The following is a 21,342-nucleotide window of genomic DNA, read 5'->3' as shown; positions in this document are numbered from 1 at the left end:
ATAGAAAGATGAAATGTGTGTAAATATTTCTGTGTATATATTTACAGCGAGGCATCAACTCGCAGTGGGAAGTTGATGTTGGCGGCAGGGGGAAATTAAATGTCCATGTATACTGGTGGTGATGCGATGAAATTCTCTCTCACACATCCCTCCTCTGGTCTTGATCAGCATTGTTCCAGATGTGGTCATTTGTGCTGTGCATGCTGGGGAATCTCCACTTGGCAATGGCAGCAGTCAAGAGGGACTGGATGGGCTGAGAGCAGGAGCAATAGGAACATAGGAGTTACCGCACTGCATCAAACCTGTGGCCTATCAAATCCAGCAACCTGGCAGCGGCCAGCCCCAGATGTGTAGAGGGAAGGTTCAAGACACCCTTTCTCTAGTCCCATGGTTTCCCAGCACAGGCTTTCCCTGGTATTGTGACTGGAAAAGAAACAGAGAAAACAGAATTAAAATAACAAAAGGCAACTTATTTCAGAGTGGTAGCCATGTTAGTCTGTATCACCAAAAACAGTGAGGGGTCCTTGTGGCACCTTAGAGACCAACAAATTTATTTGGGCATAAGCTTTCGTGGGCTAGAACCCACTTCATCAGAAGCATGGAGTGGAAAATACAGTAGCAGGTATAAATACAACGACTTGAAATCCTATCGTCTAATCAGTGTCTGTGTAAATTACACTCTCTAAATGCCAATTGAGGTCTGTTAAATTACAATTTGCTTTTTTTAAAAGAAAGCTTTATGCGCAAACCTATAAAAAAAATTCTAATTAGGGAAACTGTCTGCCTCTTTCTAAAAACTTCCATCAGAATAATATTAATTTCTCATTAGAGCTTCCAAATCCCCAGCAACCTGCCCAAGCAATTTCTGAATTGGGCTGTCTCTCGAGACTTCTGTGCTGTCTGTTCCGAAGTGGAAGGCTCATTTTCAGAGAGGTCCTGCAAGATCTAAGGTATACAGCTAATGATGGGGCCGTACCGCCGCCCTCCAGCCATCCCACCCGCGGCCATCATATCGTCAGATCTCATGAGCTAAGCAGGGCTGAGACAGGTTAGCATGTGGATGGGAGGAGAGAGAGAGAGAGAGACGGCTGGAGCATCACAGTCTTTGAGAGCTGATTTCTTTAGTTATGTGTCGGGTTGAAGTATAAATAACTGGGTGGAATCTTTAACTCCTTGTGAACAGGGTCTTCATAGACAATTGTTAGTAACTTAAAGGGGGAAAGGGCCCATCTATCTCTTTGGTCTAGCCAGCTTTTCTTTCATTCCTTCTTTTTGCTTCTCTGTGTACACATGCCCTCTAAACTTTAGAGGGGGTTAAGCAGCCAGTGATTCATTAGGGCAGTAAATTGCACTGTCTACTCCTCTAGGCCTCCCAGGCCAGAGATGTAATGTTCAGGAGAAAATAGGACCCCTCTGGGAAAAATAAATACCTTCCCTTCAAACAGCCCGTCACTCGAGGCAGTGACACGGAGCTGGGATGCGTCAGGGGAGCCAGCCCATGGTGTCCAGCTAGGGTGACCAGAGGTCCCGATTTTATAGGGACAGTCCCGATATTTGGGGCTTTTTCTTATATAGGCTCCTATTACCCCCCCTCCGCCGCCCTATCCCGATTTTTCACACTTGCTGTCTGGTCATCCTGCGTCCAGCGCTTTGGGCACTCCTGGGTAAAAGCTGCAGAGGGGGACCCAGCAGTTTGTCACTTGGCCGGATGTGCAGAGTGCAGCTGTAATGCTGGCAATAGGGAGGGCAGCTCTTGAATGCAAAGGTAGCCTGTGCTCCATTATGGGGGAGGGTGAGCGCCCCCCACAGGGCGTCTGGTGAATCAGCATTTGTGCACGCTCCCAGGCTTAGCTCTGTGTGTTGGCATCCATGTGTGTTGGTGTGGATTTGTGCACGGGTATATTCTTGTGTCTCTGTGCAGCCGGGTGTGCGTGCCTGTGGTTCGGTACGAGTGCGGGTGTGTCTAGGCATTCCACGTGAGCACACATGCAAGTGTTCGTGGGGCTGTGAGTGAGCTTGGGGTGGCTGTGTGTGTTTGGGAGCGTGCGTGTGTGCGCACACAGGCAGACAGCTGTTTGTGCGCGGGCGCGTTTCCATGTGAACCTGCCTGGCCTGTTTCGGGGGTGGTTTGTGCGGGGGCAGCTGTGGGAGCTCACCGGCCTGGCTGTCCCACTGAGCTCGAGCTGAGTGAGGTCAGCTACTCTGGAAAGTGCTCGGGGACCAAACCAGAGCCAAAAACCAACAACAAAAGAATGACACCCCCGCTACAAAGAGGAGCCCTCCAAGCTTCTGGGAGCAGAATAACAGGCAAAGGCTTAAGGAAAACCAACAACAAAAGAATGACACCCCCGCTACAAAGAGGAGCCCTCCAAGCTTCTGGGAGCAGAATAACAGGCAAAGGCTTAAGGAAGAAGGCAGGAGCCCTGCTCAGTGGATTGCCCCACTGAACAAACTGCACATGGCTCGTCTCCAAGAACGCACCCCTTTAGTCTGGGGTGTCCCACTGGATGTGACTTGGCTTGGAGCCTCCTGTATTCTGGCCCTGACGCCTTGCAGGGAGTCAGGCAAAGCAGCGACCTGCCCCAGCACAGCCAATCCCTGGCTTCCAGCAGGGCAGAGAGTCTCCCCTGGGAGTTTGCAGGGGTGCAGCTAGATGGGACTCACAAAGCCCCAGAAGGGCTTAGAATAAAACCTGGGATGGATTGTCTGAGCCAGATCCATCACTGTTCATCAGCTGAGGGGGTGGGCGGGGATCCTGGCACAGCAGCAGCCCCACTTCCATGGCCCCAAGGGGTGCTGTGTAAGGATTCTGAAAAGTCACCCCACTTCCCTCTGGCCTGCCCAGGCCCCATCCGCTCTGCCTTCATCGGCCCATCCTGGAATCCCCCTGCACCCAGAGGTGTTCCAGGGGTACTAGCAAGGGAAGGAGTTGACCTCTGCCCTGCACTCCTTTGTGCTAGCGTAGGGGATGCAAAAGGGCAGCGTTGAATTGGGCCCTGTGGGGGCAGCTTGTCTTTCGGCTGTTCCAGAGTCCTCACTGGGAACCGGGAAGGGCTGTGTCCAGAGTGTGTCACGCCTCGGCCAGGCAGTGCATGCGTTTGTCTCAGTTTATCCTACCTTGGAACAGCATCTCTGACTCTGAGCATTCAACAGAAAAATCACAAGTCAGGCCCCTGCAGTCATGAGATTTTCTAAAACATCTACCTGAGATTTCTGAGCCTTTAGGGGTCCCGTTTTCAAGCTCTTTTCTGTAACCAGGGAAGTGAAAAACTTCTCCTTTCAAACAAAAGGAAAGAGAGCTGAGATTGTCACCTGACTCCAGCCGCTGGGGCTTTAAGAAAATTACCAAATAGCATGAGACTCAGCAACACCTAAGGCTGCACACGTCGGGTGGACAGTGTTTTTAGTCCTACCTGCCTTTTTCTGTTGGGACCTCAGTCGAATGGAGTGTGGAGAGGGGCAGTTTTCTCTCTGTTCACTTTGCTCTCCTGGGAGGTTACAGATGAAGTTGGTTCTGCAGAGAAAGGCAGGCTGCCTTTCATAGCTGGCACCTTTACTGGGAACCCCGCATGGGGACTGGCTCCACTTGGAATAATGAAGCAGCGCCATTGCTGGACTGGGATTCTGTCACTGGCACGCCGGGTGTTACAGAAAAATGGCCCAATAAAAGCAAACTAAAAATGAAATAAAGTGGCTGTAGCCAAGCAGGAAATGAAATGAACCCCATGTTTGCTGCTGCAAGGACACACTGAGGTCTGAACATCTCCAGCTGCTGTTGTGTGGTGCTTTCCGGCTTCACCGCATTTTGCCAACTGATTAGTCCGCTCATGAGCCAAGAGTAATTATTACCATGAGCCGCATTTTACAGAGGGGAAACTGGGGCACAAAGCAACTAAATGACCTGCCCAAAGAGGGGGAGAGGCTGAGATTAGAACTGTTGTATTAATTTAGATGCAATGTATGGCCCCTTCAGTGTGAAAGGTGTTAACAGGACCCTGTTGCCATCCAGCATCAACAGCTTTGAACGAGGGTCAGTGTTTGCTGTACAGAGTCCTCAGCCTGCTTAGTACCATGGCAAACCCACCACTTAAAAGCCTTGTATTAAAGATCCAGAATAAGAAGGAAACCGAGTTAAAGCCTTTGAAATGTAAAGCATCACGTTCGGCTTTCGTTTTAATAGCATTCCGGGTTCCCTTTGCTGTTAGCTGGAGAGCATTTTTAGAAGGAAAAGACCTCCTGTCTGGCAGCCTGTGAGCTGGTTTCCGAGATGGTGCTATCTGTCCTTTTTAGGGAAAAGATGAGTTAGCTGAGATGGGCTGGAGCTGGTTTTGGTTAAAGACCAATCCTGTTTCCTAGAACCATGCCTCCCAGTCTTTCCAGACGACCATACCCCTTTCAGGAGTCTGATTTGTCCTGTGTACCCCCAAGTTTCACCTCACTTAATAACTACTTGCTTACAAAATCAGAGCTAGAAATCCAAAAGTGGCACAGCCACGCTGTTACTGAAAAATTGTTTACTCTCTCATTTTCACCATAGAATGATAAAATACAGCGATTGGAATATAAATATTGTACTTTCATTTCAGTGTATAGGATACAGAGCAGTATGAACAAGTCCTTGTCTGTATGAAATTTTAGTCTGTACTGACTTCACTACTGCTTTTTATGTAGCCTGTTGTAAAACTAGGCAAATACCTAGGTGAGTTGATGTACCCCCTGGAAGACCTCTGTGCATCCCCAGGCGTACGTGTACACACACACACACACACACACACACACACACACACACACACACACACACACACACACACACACACACACACACACACACACACACACACACACACACACACACACACACACACACTCTTCTGCTCCTGGCTTTCAAATTTCATTTAAAAGAAAAAAGTTCCAGCTTTACAATTGTGAAGAAAACATGTCCTAAGGGTAAATTGTTTGTGGGTTGTCTTCCTGAGTTTGCAAACTGCCTGAAACCGCTGCTTTGAAAAGTATAAACTATCCCATTCCTCTCAATGGCTTTTGACTCTGAACCCTACAGCTGATAGTTTAAATGTCAAGAGAGTTAAACTATTTCACTGATGAGTGATTTTAGCAGAACTCTTCAGCTAATAGTCATCTCCCACACTCCATGACTGCCTTTCACGCTGCCCCAAAGAGGGAAGTCAATATCAAAATGAATTCAGGGGCCACGGTGCTGATTGCATCCTTTAATACCTTAAAGACCCACTGCTGCAGAATTTTTCATTGTGGCCGCAGGGACCTTGCTCCAGACCGTAGGACCAGCGTGGTATGGGGTCCTCTGAGCAGTGCAGGCTCCTTGCTTTAAAACAATACTTCTTGTTTTGTTTATATAGTGCCTGCTATCCATGGATCTGAGAGCACTTGTGGACAAATCTTTCCCCCCACTGTACCCAAAGAGGGTACAGGGTTTGGGGAGACTCCTGAGGGGTTACACTTGTGACATGGGGGGGCTCAGGAGAGCAGGGCAGAGTTGGGCTGGGACTGCCCCACTGGAGATTGCCAGTGCTCACCTGTGATACACCTTTACTCCCTCTTGTAAAAAGAAAAGGAGGACTTGTGGCACCTTAGAGACTAACCAATTTATTTGAGCATAAGCTTTCGTGAGCTACAGCTCACTTCATCGAAAGCTTATGCTCAAATAAATTGGTTAGTCTCTAAGGTGCCACAAGTCCTCCTTTTCTTTTTGCCAATACAGACTAACACGGCTGTTACTCTGAAACTCCCTCTTGTGATACAAGTCACTAATACTAGCCTCAGCTTTCAGATGGAGAAACTGAGGCATGGGGAGAGAGGACGCGACTTGCTGCCAGGCCACACAATGGGTCAGATGCTGAGTTGGGACTAGAACTCAAGGGCCAGCTTCTCTTATCCCTAAATACACTCCCCTGCTTTCTGACGTGCCGTCCCCTAGTTACGCAGCATGTCTCACGCACTGGTGCCATCTTGGCCAACCTGCTGGGGGGCCTGACCCCGAGACCTCCCGAACTAAAAGCATCATCTGCTGTCACCTGAGCCAAAGCTCTTCAGCCGAGGCTGTCACCGGCTCCGGGGGTGACCCGCCCTGACCAATGGCTTACGGCCCGTTCAGCCACTAACCGCTTCTTTCTCTTTTCTTTCCCCTGCCAGACAATTCGTGGTCTTGGATTCCGAAATTTTGTAACTTGAAGGAGTTCAGGAAACGTCACCACAGGCAGCACGAGGAGGCCACCGGGAACATGGTGCACATCAAGCAGAAGCTGTACCACAATGGACATCCCAGCCCCCGACACCTCTGAGAAACGCCTTCCCCTCCAGAGGCTGCAAAGCCATTTTAGAACTGGGCTTCTAGGGGAGCGTCTGTGAGTTCACTCCTCCATGGAAGACAGTGGAGGACACCATTTTATTTACCTAGGCGGGGTGATTCTGAGGCACGCCGCGAATGCACAACTAAGCCAGTTCTGGCTGCAAGGCAGCCAAGACATTGCACTGTGTTCATCGTTTTATTGTCAGACTTCTGTAGATATGTAAAAAAAAAAAAGGGGGGGGGGGAAGATTTGCATTATACTTCCAAATCCCCGTCCCCACTGTTTGAAGTTCTCCTGCACCTTCAGTGTACCTCTTTTGGAATCTGTTCTCCTAGGGATCTGCCCTCAGAAGACGTTAACGATGATCAGTCGAAAGCTAGAAGGCCTTTCAAATTGTTTTGCTCCATGATGTTTCCTTTCTTAGGATGATTCATGCCGCCGCAGGTTTGGATGGGGGCTCGTGCTGGCGCGTTTCCAAGGTGCAGTGTCCCTTTTTCTTTTGGCTTTTAGTTGTTTATTTTTTGCGGTCAATGAAGTTCTAGAAATACATAAATGATTTGTTCTTCCTGTTGGTCTACAGCGAACCCTGCCTTAAGCAAAGGCCCCCTAGGAAGCTGCAAAGAAATCACCCACCAACCAATGGGATTTTAGCATTTTAAGAGGGCTGATCCTGCTCCACCTTGCACCAGTTTTATGTTGGTGTCACTCCATTGACTTCACTGCTGTCACTCCGTGTTTACACCAGCATGAGAGGAGAATTGAAGCCAGGGCCTTGGATGGGGTTGCTCCCAGGGCAAGAGAGGAGAATAAAACTCAGAGATAAGTGAAGTTACATCCCCCATAAGCAAGAGGAAAAATCAGGCCCACCACTTGCTATATAAATGTTGTCAGTCGTTCACCACACCCCCGGGAGGAAGTGACGTATCACCCCCATGTGACCAAAGGGGAAACTGAGGCACAGAGAAGGGCTGTGCCAGTGAGTCAGTGGCAGAGGTGGGAGTAGGCCCTGGAGACTCCCTGCCCCTACTGTGAGTAAGGGGCGAGGGGCTGGCCCCAAGACCTGACGGGCGAGTCCTGTATGACACTCATTTCTAATGAGGGCCTGTTGTAGTATTTAGTGGGCTTGAGTTTAAAGGGCAGGGGAAAAAAACGTGTTGAACCGTACCGGGAAAAATGAATGTCCCTTCTGTGAATTCTTGGATTCTGTGCGAACCCGCCTCGGTCTTGATTGCAATGTCTGGGTGGGGGAAAAAAGAAACCAACACACACAAAAACCCCGTTTGTCTTATTTTTAATTGGCTTCCTCTGTCTGCGACCAGTTTAATTTAGAAAACAAAACGCAGACCCAGAGCTTCGATATTTCATAGCACATCTGGCCTTGTAGTCACACCTCCTGTCTGGTTGGAAAATACGTGGCCAGCTGATCCACATCGGTGCTTGTGCGTTTGTCATTTAAGGCTTCCTGGCTGTAGGCACTTGGAAGTGTTTGGTTGGGAGAAGCTCCTTTCCAAGGCAAAGGGTGTTACAGCCGGGGTGGGTGAAATGACTCCTGTGAATTGGGCCTTATGGGCTAAATCCTCAGCTGGTGTAAACTGGCATTGACTTTAGCTGAGGAGCTGGCCCCTTGCCGTCAATGGAGACTGGCTAGCAAGCTGTCTTGGATGGTTTAGACGCAACAAATCCTGTGTCTGGACAGAGGGTTAGACTAGATGACCCGGGCGGGACTTTCTAACTCTGTGATTCTATGACGCCAATGTACACAACCCGAGGATCTGCCTTTCATTTTTTTTAATATGTAAAATGGCCCTGTGGAAGAAAACGAGCTTTACATCAGCCTTCCACAGGGAGCCTGCCACAGCGGCGAGCGGAACGAGGTGATCCCAGGCCAGGCTGCATTAGAACTGTAGCTCTGCTCTGCACATCGATTTTGTGTTGCTGTTTCACGCGCGACACAGCTTACCAATGAAAAGTGCCCAGGGATGGCTCGTGCTGCTCCAGCCGTGTGCGAGTTTCAGGCCAGGTCCTGCCTCTCGCCCGGAGGAAGCGAAATCCTCCACCATGCACGGGGCTGTGTCCATTTTCCATCTGGCCTCTTTTCCATACACAGACTAGTTTAGTTCCTGCCCCCCACCCCCACCCCACAGCCCTCCCTGAGCAATGGCAGGCTGTGGGCGTGATGCCCAAACCTGGCTAAGCCTCACGCCGTGGAAAAGAGCACATCCTCACAGCACAGGGTCTGACGCCCCCCCCCGGCCACTGCAGGCAGTGGCAATATGCAGTGAATTTAATGCACTTTGCAACAGGCATATTCAGCAAAAAGCAGCTGGGCCATAGGCACCTCTATGCAAAAAGGTCGGTGCGCCCCTTATGCCCGGAGGTTGCTGGGTGGAGCCTCTGCACAGGTGTGAATTCACCACCTCCAGGGTCATTCTTATGTATGTTGCACCCGCATGACTTTGTTGGCCTGATTCGCTTCTCCCAGTGGTTTCCCGGGGTGGGGGGTTCCATGACCGTCACTAGAGCTACTTCAGATTTCCCCCAGTGTAACAGCGGTCGGACCAGGGCCCACTCCCAGGAGGGGAAAACGTGTGCTACAGCTGGGCACTTCGTGAATGTTGGGCCCTAGGGACCGAATGGTGATGTTCATGCCTGCAGAGCGGCAGCAGCCAGCCTAGCCTCCGGGGTTACGGGCACTCCTAATGGCATGGCCGTGCCGGACTTTTTCCGCTGAGGCAGCGCTCCCAGGCGGCTCCAGAGAAGCATTAGGTAAAAGAGTGCTGGTTCTTTGGTGGTTTGTTTTTTTAAGAGCCCCCGTGGCCCCCCCCCCTAGTATCAACCCAATGAGCATTAACGGGGTGGAAATTCCAAAGCGTTTTGATGGCGCAGAATCGAGGCCCATCCCATCCCCAGTGCCGGTCTTCCCTGGCCTTGACTGCCGACGTCTGAGTGTGTGGGCTAGTGTTCTGTTGTCCAGTTGAGCCCGTTACTGTTGCTTGCAGCTCAGCTGTTTGTGACGTCTCCTGTCCTGGCGTCCCCCTTCCCCGTGCACGTGTCTGTTTTGCTTCTGCCTGGATGTTTGTGTGGGGTGTTTTTCCCCATTTAATTGTCTGAAGTGTAATAATAGTGGCTTGTTCGTTGTGATCTTGCCTCTGATCCAGTCTAAAAACCACAGACAGCGAGAAGCGGGGGGCCTAGGTAGTAAGGAACGTCTGGAAAGCAGGGCTCAGGGTGGGTAAAGAGCAGGTGGGTCCTAGGGAATGGGGAAGCCTGGGCAGCAAGCTTAGCGTGTAGCCTGTGATGGCAGCTACAGAGGGACGGGGCCTGGGTAGCGCTGCATGCGGCTTAGTGCTCAGGAAGCAGCTGCTTTGGAGAAGGTTTCGGCAGAAGGGGAATTTTCTGCAGCCTCAGGAGGGGCTATTTTTAGAGCAGACGGAGCTTAAAACTGTCTCTCTGCATTTGATCTCAAGAGCAGGGATTGGAACTAACATTTTCCCCTGTAATTTCAGACCAAGAGGCCCTGTGATTCTACCACCTTCAATAAAGAACAGAGGCATGCTCCTGTAAGGGCTTTAGCAAAGGAGACGGGCCTGCTGACGTCCCCCAAAGCCTGCCAGCAGCCCCTCTTTAAAGTCAAGCCTCCTGTGCCCAGCTCTATGGACTAGTCCCCAGCTCCTCAATGAAATCCCTGCAGATCATGGTATTTAGACTCAATTCTGTCCATCCCTAGTTCTGGGCTTTCTTTCTCTTACTTCTTTCTTTAGGCTTAAAAGACCCATACTTGACACAGGCAGGTCTTTGTTCCTGACAAGCCACTCCACTCCTTTTGTTTAGTTTCCCCCTCTGACATCATCATCACCCTCCCTGACATCAGGTTTCGTTTCTGCTGAGCTTGGCGGCTTATAGGTTAGGAAGAAGTGTCAGGCAATGGGTTTAATGGTGCTGCACCAGGGCGATGTGGTGGCTTATTGGTTAGAGCACTCAGGTGGGCAGGGTTTTATTTTCAGCTGTGCCCCAGTCCTGGTGGGTGACCTTGGGCAAAGCCAGTCACTGCCCTGTGCCTCAGTTTCCCCATCTGTGAAATGGGGGTGATGATACTGACCTCCTTTATAAAGTGCTTTGAGCTCTACTGAGGAACAGCACTAGGGGAGTTAGATATAATATGAGGGAGGGTTTTGACACCTTAGTTCTATGCACAAGTCTTCCCTACAGAGGGAAAAGAAATGCCTAAAGTATCCGCTAAGAAACCAGACGGGGGATTCAGGTCTGGGCTGAGCACCAGCACAAGACCCATATCTCATGGGTATCACCATTTTCCCAGTCGCACTGGCCCTCGGGGGGGAAAGGGTGTGATCTCATTCCCTTACACTAGAATAGCAGTGGGCCAGCCCAGCAGAAATCAGAGCCCCATTGCGCCAGGAAGTGACAGTTCTCCCCTCAAAGAGCTCAGAGCCCAAATGGTGGCAAAAGAGAGGCAGAGGGAAGTGACTTGCCCCAAGTGCCCCAGCAGCTCAAGGGCAGAGCTGGGACATTGAGCCCAGTTGAGTACTCTATCCACTAGGCAATGCTGCCTCTGCATTAACTGGGTTTTTTTGTCGGGGGAGGCATGTTGGGGAGGTTTTCAGGATGGGAGCTTGAAGAGGGAGTCAAGAGCATTCTGGAGCAGCTGCTTTAAAACCTTGTGTACACTAGGGAAATTATGCAGCTATTTCATAGACTCATAGACATGCAGGGCTGGAAGCGCCCTAGAGCGGACATCTAGTCCAGCCTCCCACAGTCAGGCAGGCTCAACTAAACCTAGCGCCTCCCTGACGTGTTCCTCTAATTACAATGATGGGGCTTCCACACCCTCCCTTGCTAACCCCTTGCAGAGCGTAATTGCCCTTAAGAGTTCGAAAGCTTTTCCTGCTAGCTGACCTAAATTGCACTTGCTGCAGATTACGCCCATTACTTCTTGTCCTACTTTCAGTGGACATGAGCTTAAATGCTCATAGTTCTCTTTACGACAGCCGTTAACACGCTTGAAGACCACTATCAGGTCCAGCCTCAGGTCTCTTTTCGGGGGACTAAGGGCGCTCCAGTTGTTTAACCTCTCCCCCTAGGTCAGGTTTTCTGTTGTCATTTTTGTTGCTTTCCTCTGCAATTTGTCCACCTCTTTCCTAAAGCATGGCACTCAAAACTAGACAGTACGAAACCAGCTGAGGCCTCACCAGGACCCCATAGAGCAGGACAGATCCCTGCCGTGTCTTACACACAACACTCCTGTTACTTCATGCTAGTGCCCGTGGCAGCCTGAGGCTACGTCTACACGGCCAAAAGAAAAGGGGGAGGGGGCGGAGGGGGCGAAGTCAGGTTAAAATAACAGCAAAGACACAGCCACGTGGCTTTTAACTGGGGTGAGCAGCTTGAGTTACACCGGCGTTGGCAAACCAGAGTTAAAAGCCAACTTGCCGTGTAGACATCCCCTGAGGCAGATGGGCAGGCTCTCATCGAACCCTGCTTACAGCAGCTCTCGTTAACCTGGGGTGTCAAATGCCAGTGGCCTCCCATCACAGCTTAAGTCTCACTGAAAGTCAATGGGACTTAGGCACTTTTGAAAACGCACATTCGGGACCAGTCTTGATGCTGCAGACCCCGCTGGTCTGATTCAGTGAGCCTGGGCACAGCTCTGAGCTGTAGGCGAGCTATTGGAAAACGCTGGGGCTGCAACGCATGCATGCCCGGGGTGGCGTTTTTGTGTTTCAATACCTAGGGCAGGAGCGGGGAGTGCAGGAAAGGAAGTTGAAGAGGTGCTGTGATGCTGAGCTGTCAGTTCACTGCGTTCTGGTGGAGCTTTCATGGTAAGATTCCAGTCGTGTTGCTGTTTCTGTCTGGGTAAAAGCGTGAGTTAATTTCTCCCTGGGTTGGTGTGTGTAGGCGTTCCCATTTGTATCACACGCTATGTTTTCCATACTATCCTCCATTCTATGGCCATATTTATTTTTAACTGTGGTCGCTCATTTTGTTCCCTTCTTCAAGCAGAGCACTGTGATTTATGCTAAGAAACGATGCAGGCACCATGAGTGATTAGTGTCACCCCAAAGGCCTCAATCCTGTGAGGTGCTGAGCACCCTTCGTTCACAATGACTAAGGCAGCAGAGTCTCTTACAGGATCAAGGCGGTTCTAACAACGCTCCTCTATGGGGACACTGTAGCAAAACTTGAAGTAATACTTCCCTCAATTTGTAGTCCCGCTCTACCTGTTTTCTACACCCAAAAACAATTTTGCACACATCAAATAGAGAAGTAGGCTCAGCCTACGTTGGTATTTCCCGAGAGACAGAGAGAGATTACGCTCTTATGGATTTAATCCTGCAATAATCTCTCCTGCGATCTGAGAAGCAATAATGGCTAATTTTCTTTTTGATGCGCTTGCATAAATGAATGTCATCTGCGTTTTGTATTCTCCTGGACGTTGGGCTCGGAGCTGTGCTGTTTCTGCGCTGAGTGAAGGGGAGGGTGAGCAGCTCCTACTGAAAGCTTCAGCAAGCTTTATGGGTGGGGGGCACACTGTGATTTTTTGGGGGGTGGGGTGGGGTGGGGGGGAGGTCAACAAGTGAATGTATTTCAGCCAAGCCTTCCCTTTCGATAATGTTTGTATAATAGGTGATCGATTTAGCCGCCTGAAACCAAGCCCATCCTTTGCTGTTTGTCAGTAAAATAGTTTTTTGCATGTTTTGCATCTGACTGGTTCTTTCCAAACTTTTGCAGAGAGGGAATCTTCTTAAAAGGAAGCAGGTTATTCCAAACACAGGGAGGCGGCTTCTAGTCAGTGTCACTCCCCTGGCCTCACAGCGTGTGTTGGCCCTGAGATATCACAGTGGTGGTGGTGATCAGTACCTCTGCTATGTCTTTCTCCAGCATTATCTGTCCAGCGGTAGAGAACAAACCTCTTCCATTATTCAATATGCTAACAGAAGCCTCTGCTAATACTCATGCCCTGGCCTTAGAGTGAGTGGTAATATGTATACAGTTAAACACACACACAAAGCAACTGCGTCCTCCTTGCTGGCAGAGGATTTATAATGGGTTCCATAAAACCAATCCATTCACACACTCAGATATGCTCACTCAGCCACATCCCAGCGATCAGGGTCAGTTAGAAGAAGCAGTGGCGCCTCCCAAATGAATGCAAGATGGCTTCACCATTGTTATAGGTCTCCAGAGAAAACTCTGCAGATCCGCTCTCTTGGTGGTTTAAGCACAGGACTAAGAAATAGGATGTTAGAAGGTCTAGTCTGCTGCCGGGGGACACTCCTTAGAGCTGCTGGGGCTAAGATTTTCAATGGATGTTTGGAGTGCAACTGGCATTGAAAATTACAGCCTCCCTGCCTCTGCTTCCCCATTTGACAAATAGGTCTGATTCTCCTCTCACTTATCCCAGTGTCAATTCATTAGCATTACTCTTGATTTAACTGGGTGTGTGAGCAGAACCAGGCCCTCACTTAGTTCCCTTCAGTTGGATTCATTAAGTGCTTTGACCATGAGATGGACTAGGTATTAATCTCCAAGGCAGGAGGAGAGTATCTCCTGTACCTGGCTTTGTTTGGAACAACTTGGAGCAGTCAAGTCACATTGAACAATTCATCTGGGCCTTTTCCCCCGGTGAGATGTTGGAGCATGATTTGTTATACCTGCTTCGGCAGGCACCTCGGGGGCCACAGATGACTCAGGCTCAGATGAGACCATATGTGAAATCAAAGAGTGGGGAGGAAAAAAAACAACCCCTGCAGAGAAGAAATTCAGAGCCTCCAGATATAGCCGAAACACGGGAAAAACCACTCACAGGCGGCAGAATGAAGGCCGGTTGCTGGCACTGAAAGTGATTAATAGGAGCTGGTACCTTCACTAAAGGACACATCGGAGGTTAGGAAGAAGCCAAGAACATGGGAAGATTTTTCCAGCTGGCTCTCCACAGAGGAGAGGTAGATTGAAAGAGGAACAAGGGCTGGAGGGCTAAGTCTGAGCTAAGTGGGCGTTGCCACCCATTGCAGATCTCAGGGGAGTGCCCGATTGCAGCATGTAATATCAGCCTGTAAGCTCCCCCCATAATGACAGAAGGGGACCATTTCGCTTCATGGAGACAGCATTGTCTGAGCCCATCACCAGCTCTTTAGGAGACCATGCTTCTGGTTAGAGGTGTGTGGTGTTAAAGACCAGGGTGTTATGGGGAAGGAGGGAGAAAGGGAATCTAGTGAAGGGATGGTGTTTCCCCGCACCAACCAAAGCAATCATGATCATTGACACCTCCCCGCCTCACCCACAGCAATCACTCTGTGCTGGTAGCTATTGCCACAAACACGGGGTTGACAGAACACATCCCAAGGCTAATATGGAGGTGTCGTTTGGTGGGAAGATACAGGTCCCAGCAGTCAGTGCTCCACTTCGATCCAAGCCGCTAGGTTCCCAGCAAGCTGCTGTGGGCCTGCTGCTATAAACTAGCTTGTCAGAGCAGACTCCTCCCTGCTTCAACTTTCCTTGGCTGCGGGATCCAGGACTAGTCTCTGTTCTATTCTTCCATCCGTGATGAGTCATGGTGAAGGCACTCGGGGACAGGCAATAAACCTAAGCCACCTTCCCAGCCATGTGCAGCTTGAATGAGAAGCCGGTTAGTTGGGAATGCTTAATGCAGGCGTAATGAGGAACGAGCCACAGGGACTCCAAGGGCTGCGATGCTGCAAAAGAAACCACAGCGAGATGTGACTATTTAGTAAAGGTTTTTTTTTGCTCTTTGGGATCTTGTGGTATCACTGGCTCACTCAGAGCTGCTCCAATCAGATGAGGCCCAATGGTACTGTCTTTACTCTGTAGCACAGAAGCATCTCTGCATGGTGGGCCTGGCTCCAGCCTCCGTGAACAGAGCTGGAAAGCACCTTGTTGCATGGACCTTGCTCAGACGTGGCAGGCCAGATTTTCAGCACGTCTGCGAAAATGAGCGCAGGTCCCTTTGCCCCTGCAAAGCCCCATGGTTGTGGGCAGATGCCCTTATGCACGCACAGCATTATCAACCCGAAGTGTGCAAAAATCGCAATTCAGGCCCTCGCACCCAGCACAGCTGCCCCTGAGCACTGAGCAAGCAGCAGCGTCCAATGAAGTTGGGACTTTCCTCCCACAAATCCACAACCCCCCTTTGCCCGTGGGGTTGGCAGGCCTGGAAGCACAAAGCCCTTTGCAGCGTTACATTGGGCACGTGCTGCCTATGGGAGGAAGGGAAGACCAGGAGGTTGCACTGGTTGACGCTAGCTTTTTGGGCTGCATTGAAAACAAATAAAGCAGTTAGCCCTGGCATGTCTTTGTTATGCTGAACCTCCTAGCAGCGCTGCTCAGAGCCCTGGGACTATTGCAGGGCTCCAACGCCAAGAGGAATGTCAACGGCCAAAGGGAATCTGCCACGTGGAGGATATTAGCAAGCGGAATGCATATCCTGCAAGGAATTAGTGGTTAACCCAGGCTGTCTCACTGCTCTGGAGCATGAGGATAGTTCGCTCTCTCTGCACAACGTACAGAGCCCTTGTATCTCTGCTGGGGGCTCTGATCTCTTGGACTCCCATGTGAGCAAGCTGCCCTGGAGCAAGACACTCTGCAAGTAGTAGAGATGCCCATTTCCGTATGGATCCGGGCCGTGCCACGAACTATCACACAGGTTAAGAGTGTAGCAGGATTGGACATTTATATGGACAACAAGAATATCCAGTCACAAGAAATAAGGATTAAGAATAGAGCTTTGGAAGGTTTATAAACCCTATAGCATGAGCTGATCTCCGATGGGGATGGGGAGAAATCTTTTCCTAGGGGCCAGTTATGCCATGACAGCCTTCTGCAACATTTCCTGCACCTCTTTCAGAGGCAGCTGGGCCTGAGTATTGTCCCAGACAGGACATTTTCCCCCAGCCATGTTCTGCTGCCATTAAGGAGCAGAAAGTGAAGTGTTATTCGTATGGTCCTAGCACCCAGGAGCCCCAGGCCCTGTTGTGCTAGGCGCTGTACAACTGGGCTGGTTTCTAATACCTAAGCACAGTAACGTGGGAGTCAAGACCAAGGCTGGTTGATGCTTTGCAGACGGGTGTCCCGAGAGAGGAGGAAACCCTTCCGCCAGCTAACAAGCAGCAGACCTACATGCCTAATGAAATCAAGGCAAGCTGCTTGCAGAGAGCTGCCCAATCAGTAAACAAGCCCTTGGACATGGTTTTGCTATGAGAGAGCCAAGACAGCCCCATGAGGAATATCTCCGGCACGAGCAGCCCCTCCTCACCGTCCAGCTGCAAAGGATGGAACGGCGTTGAGATGCTGCAGTGGAAGGCACTGCACGCGCCACTCTTGCCCTGTCCTAAGGGCCTGGAAGAGACGTGGTCTTTGGCCTCACAAGCCCATGCCTGCTCAGTGATGGGGGTCACAGCCACATGCCTCGCCTCCTTTGCTGCCCCCTTTCACCGGGAAGTTAAGAAGCTATTTGCAGTTGAACTGCAGCCTAAGACAGAAAGAAAAAGGAGGACTTGTGGCACCTTAGAGACTGACCAATTTATATGAGCATAAGCTTTCGTGGGCTACAGCTCACTTCATCGGATGCATTCAGTGGAAAATACAGCGAGGAGATTTATATACGCACACAACATGAAAAAAATGGGTGTTACCATACATGCTGTAAGGAGAGTGATCACTTAAGATGAGCTATTACCAGCAGGAGAGCGGGGGAGAGGGGAAGAAAACCTTTTGTAGTGATAATCAAGGTGGGCCATTTCCAGCAGTTAACAAGAAAGTCTGAGGAATGAGGGGCGGGGAGGGGGGGGAATAAACATGGGGAAATAGTTTTACTTTGTGTAATGACCCATCCACTCCCAGTCTCTATTCAAGCCTAAGTTAATTGTATCCTGGATAATTGCAAACTGGATACAATTAACTTAGGCTCAAACGTTCTTGTTAACTGCTGGAAATGGCCCACCTTGATTATCACTACAAAAGGTTCCACCCTCCCCCGCACCCCCCGCTCTCCTGCTGGTAATAGCTCATCTTAAGTGAAAAAAGAAAAGGAGGACTTGTGGCACCTTAGAGACTAACCAATTTATTTGAGCATAAGCTTTCGTGAGCTACAGCTCACTTCATTGGATGCATACTGTGGAAAGTGTAGAAGATCTTTTTATATACACACAAAGCATGAAAAAGTACCTCCTCCCACCCCACTCTCCTGCTGGTAATAGCTTATCTAAAGTGATCACTCTCCTTACAATGTGTATGATAATCAAGGTGGGCCATTTCCAGCACAAATCCAAGGTTTAACAAGAACGTCTGGGGGGGGGTAGTAGGAAAAAACAAGGGGAAATAGGTTACCTTGCATAATGACTTAGCCACTCCCAGTCTCTATTCAAGCCTAAGTTAATTGTATCAAATTTGCAAATGAATTCCAATTCAACAGTTTCTCGCTGGAGTCTGGATTTGAAGTTTTTTTGTTGTAATATCACAACTTTCATGTCTGTAATCGCGTGACCAGAGAGATTGAAGTGTTCTCCGACTGGTTTATGAATGTTATAATTCTTGAAACCTGTCATCTTAAGTGATCATTCTCCTTACAGTGTGTATGGTAACACCCATTTTTTCATGTTCTGTGTGTATATAAATCCCCTCACTGTATTTTCCACTGAATGCATCTGATGAAGGGAGCTGTAGCTCATGAAAGCTTATGCTCAAATAAATTGGTTAGTCTCTAAGGTGCTACAAGTCCTCCTTTTCTTTTTGCGAATACAGACTAACACGGCTGCTACTCTGAAACCAGCCTAAGACAGGACACCCCCATGCTGGTCCCCTAGCTGTTATCCCCCTGGGGCTTTCCCTCCGCACAGTTAGCTGGAGAGGATTCATTATCATCAAATAAACACAGATGGGTTCCCATGCAATGCTGGGTCCCAACCCTGCAGCACTTCCCAGCTGCTTCTGGGGCTCAAGCCCCAAACCCACGACAGCCACGACTGCGGGGAAATCCAAATCCAGCACCCTGCTGCTGACAGCCTGGAGACAGAAGGCTGCTACTTAGCCACAGAACAGGGGCAGCCCATGATAACATGGCCGGGTGTCAGCATTAGAAGAGAACCACAGAAATGTAGGACTGGAAGAGACATCGATCAGTCAGCTACTCCAGTCCCCTGCACTGAGGCAGGACTAACTATTATCTGGACCATCCCTGACAGGTGTTTGTCCAGCCTGTTCTGAAAACCTTAAATACCTTTAAAAAATGATGGAAATTCCACAACCCCCCCAAGTAATCTGTTCCAGTGCTTAACTCCCTTTCGTGTTAGACGTGTTTCCTAACGTCTAACCTAATCACCCATGCTGGATCGAGAAGTGGATGGTTCAATCTCTTTAGCCCCATGCAATCCCTAGTGCCTCTGCTGATTTGTTCATTTTAATGACAGTTGTACAGATCATTCTTCCATAAAGGCAAGAAAAAAATCTCTTGACCCAACTCATCCTTATGTGGACTTAACACCCCCATAGCAATGGGGCTGTGACATGGTTTATATTAGAACGGGGCAAAAAAATTCCTACAAAACATTTTTTGGTGAGAAATGAATTTTTTTAAAAACTGGAAGTTTTCACAAAAACGTCAATTTCTGGGTTTTCATTGAAAACCCATGAACCTAAAAATGTTCAGGTACTAAAAAAAAAAATTTTTTTAAATTGTGTCAAAAACCTGAACAATTTGTACAAAAAATTTTGATGCAAACAAAAACGTTTTTTGTTTTCTTTGAAATTGTTTCTGTCAGGGGAGGGATGTCAAATTTCCTGACCAGCTCAAGTTCATACCTCTTGGAGGGGTCTCTTTCCGTAAAAAAAGCTTATGATTTGGGGTGGGCTGCAGTCAGAACCAAGGCACGCAGCTTGTGATTCTCCACCTGGAGTGATGGATCTTTTATCCCGGTGCATTATATTCAAAAGCAAAACTAGAACTAAAGCTAGAATGGCTGGGGGAAGGGAATAGACAGATGACCAAATTATAAATCCATCTCGCAGATGTGATGCTATTATGCATGGAAGAAGGTTCAGACAGCAGTGGCAATGGCTGGGAGTGATTGATCACTCACTGATCCATCTGGCCCCAGACTCGCTCTCTGATAGAAAATATCGTTTTAACAAAGCACCATTAGCTCATAACTCATGCTATTTCATGGATGGGAGATAACCTTAGCTGGGAAATGCCATCCCATCCCTGCCCAGAGCATTACAAATTGCCAGGCAGGTGCCATCTCCCCAGGGGGCATCACTTATTCACTGAATTGACAGCTAACTAAACTTAATTACAAGACAGTTTAAGGCTGGGGAAGTTGTCAAAGACTCTGCATTTAAATCTTTGATGAGCTCAGCGGCTGAAAGCAGGCCGGCATCCTCTTTTTCCCTTCGCATTCTGGGCTGATTAACAACTGTGTGGTGGCTATTCGGCAAGCAGCAGGGCGTGAAATCACATCTCCTGGAGGCAGGGAGCCAAGCGCATGGTTAAAAGGAGGACGAATGTCTTCTAAAGGCAGGGTTTAAAGGGCCAGTAGCAACACATTCAGGTTTTAATCTACTTTCCTGGAGAGGCCAGCTTCAGCTTTTTGCTGGCTGGTGAAATCTGATGTGATGCTCTGTGAAAGAGGAAGGGGGTGGGGTGGGGGGGAAGAGGAGAGTAACACGGGGAGCTCAAACCCATGACCCTGAGACTAAGAGTCTCATGCTGGACCAACTGCACTAGCGAGGCACTAAGGGGGAAAAAAGAACCCTTCATCTTTGCTTTAACCCCAAGAAGAGGGGCAATTTCTGAGATGTGCTGGGTTCAGATGGCATAACAACCTAAATACCCATGCAGGATTTCCACCACTTCACTAACCACCCACCCAACCATGAAACTCTCTCTAGAGCTCTCCCGCACCTGCATCAACTTCCTGGACATCATGATCAGCTTCATGGAACTGTAGAGCCACGCATCACTGCCCCAGATCCAGTAACACCCCAAACACACCAAGAATTCTGTTAGCTACAGCCAGGCACTCAGATACCACAGAATATGCTCCGAGGGGAAAGTCCAGGATACACACACACTTAAAACTGCCTTCACTAAACCAGGACACTCCGCCCGAGAAGTAGATCGCATCATGGAATGAGCCACCCAGATACCCAGAAAGAACCTGCTTCAATAGGGGAAAAAACCACTGACCACACACCGCTGCTTGTCACCTGCCACCCCACACTGGAACCCATATGGGGTAGCAAACAATTACAACCCATACTTGATGGGTACCAAAACCCCCAATCCTCGCCATGCTCATCATCAGAAGCAAACTCCTCACAGACCAGGACAACTCGAAGTGGCATCAGACCATGCCATGACAACAGATGCAAAACCTGCAGACATATCTCCACAGCTATAATGATCAATACCACCCCCCCACCCCCCATGCATCTTTCAACATCCAGGGGTCCTACACATGCCAATCGCAATATGTGATGCACCGGATGAGGTACACCAAATGACCCAACAAAAACTAGGTGGGTGAAACCAGAAAATCGCTGCACTCTTGAATGAACTCACACACACAAAAACGATAAAAGACCTGTCATCGGTGGGTGAACACTTTTCACAAAATGATCACTCCATAGCTGATCTCTCAGCCCTCATCCTCAGTGGAAACCTGCACAGCACCTTCAAAAGACGAGCCTCGGAGCTTAAATTCATAACTTTGCTAGCTGTCTACACATCCAGCATGTCTGGTGAAGATGCTCTAAACCACCTCTGCGAGCGGCGGTAGCTATGGCGACGGGAGAAGCTCTCCTGTGCACACCGGTGCTTATGTCAGGCAGTGTTTATTCATCCACCTCCCTGAACGACAAAGTACGCCGACACAAGCTGTCATGTAGATGTAGCCTAACAGTACTGGATTCAGTGGAAACACTGGCTTAAGTCTCATTACAACAATCCACTAACTCTTCCTTGTCCAATGACTAGGGGGGTGTT

At 49.3% G+C, this 21,342-nt stretch overlaps 1 protein-coding gene across 3 annotated transcripts in view; it reads left to right on the top strand.

Annotated features, from left to right (window-relative positions):
• Nucleotides 1-13,034, top strand: part of TMEM240 (transmembrane protein 240) — a 38,257-nt gene extending 25,223 nt beyond the window's left edge. For all 3 annotated transcript variants that reach the window (XM_043531739.1, XM_007070186.4, XM_027832304.3), the window contains one exon: nucleotides 6,169-13,034. In XM_043531739.1, coding sequence (XP_043387674.1) covers nucleotides 6,169-6,317 — 149 coding nt within the window. In that variant the 3' untranslated portion in view covers nucleotides 6,318-13,034. The remainder of the gene's footprint in view (nucleotides 1-6,168) is intronic.
• Nucleotides 13,035-21,342: the final 8,308 nt, after the last annotated feature.

This window comes from Chelonia mydas, chromosome 18 (assembly GCF_015237465.2).
Source record: "Chelonia mydas isolate rCheMyd1 chromosome 18, rCheMyd1.pri.v2, whole genome shotgun sequence".
In the NCBI taxonomy this organism is placed as follows: domain Eukaryota; kingdom Metazoa; phylum Chordata; order Testudines; family Cheloniidae; genus Chelonia; species Chelonia mydas.
The sequence above is the reverse complement of the archived record's forward strand: the minus strand, read 5'-3'. Positions and strand labels throughout refer to the sequence as shown.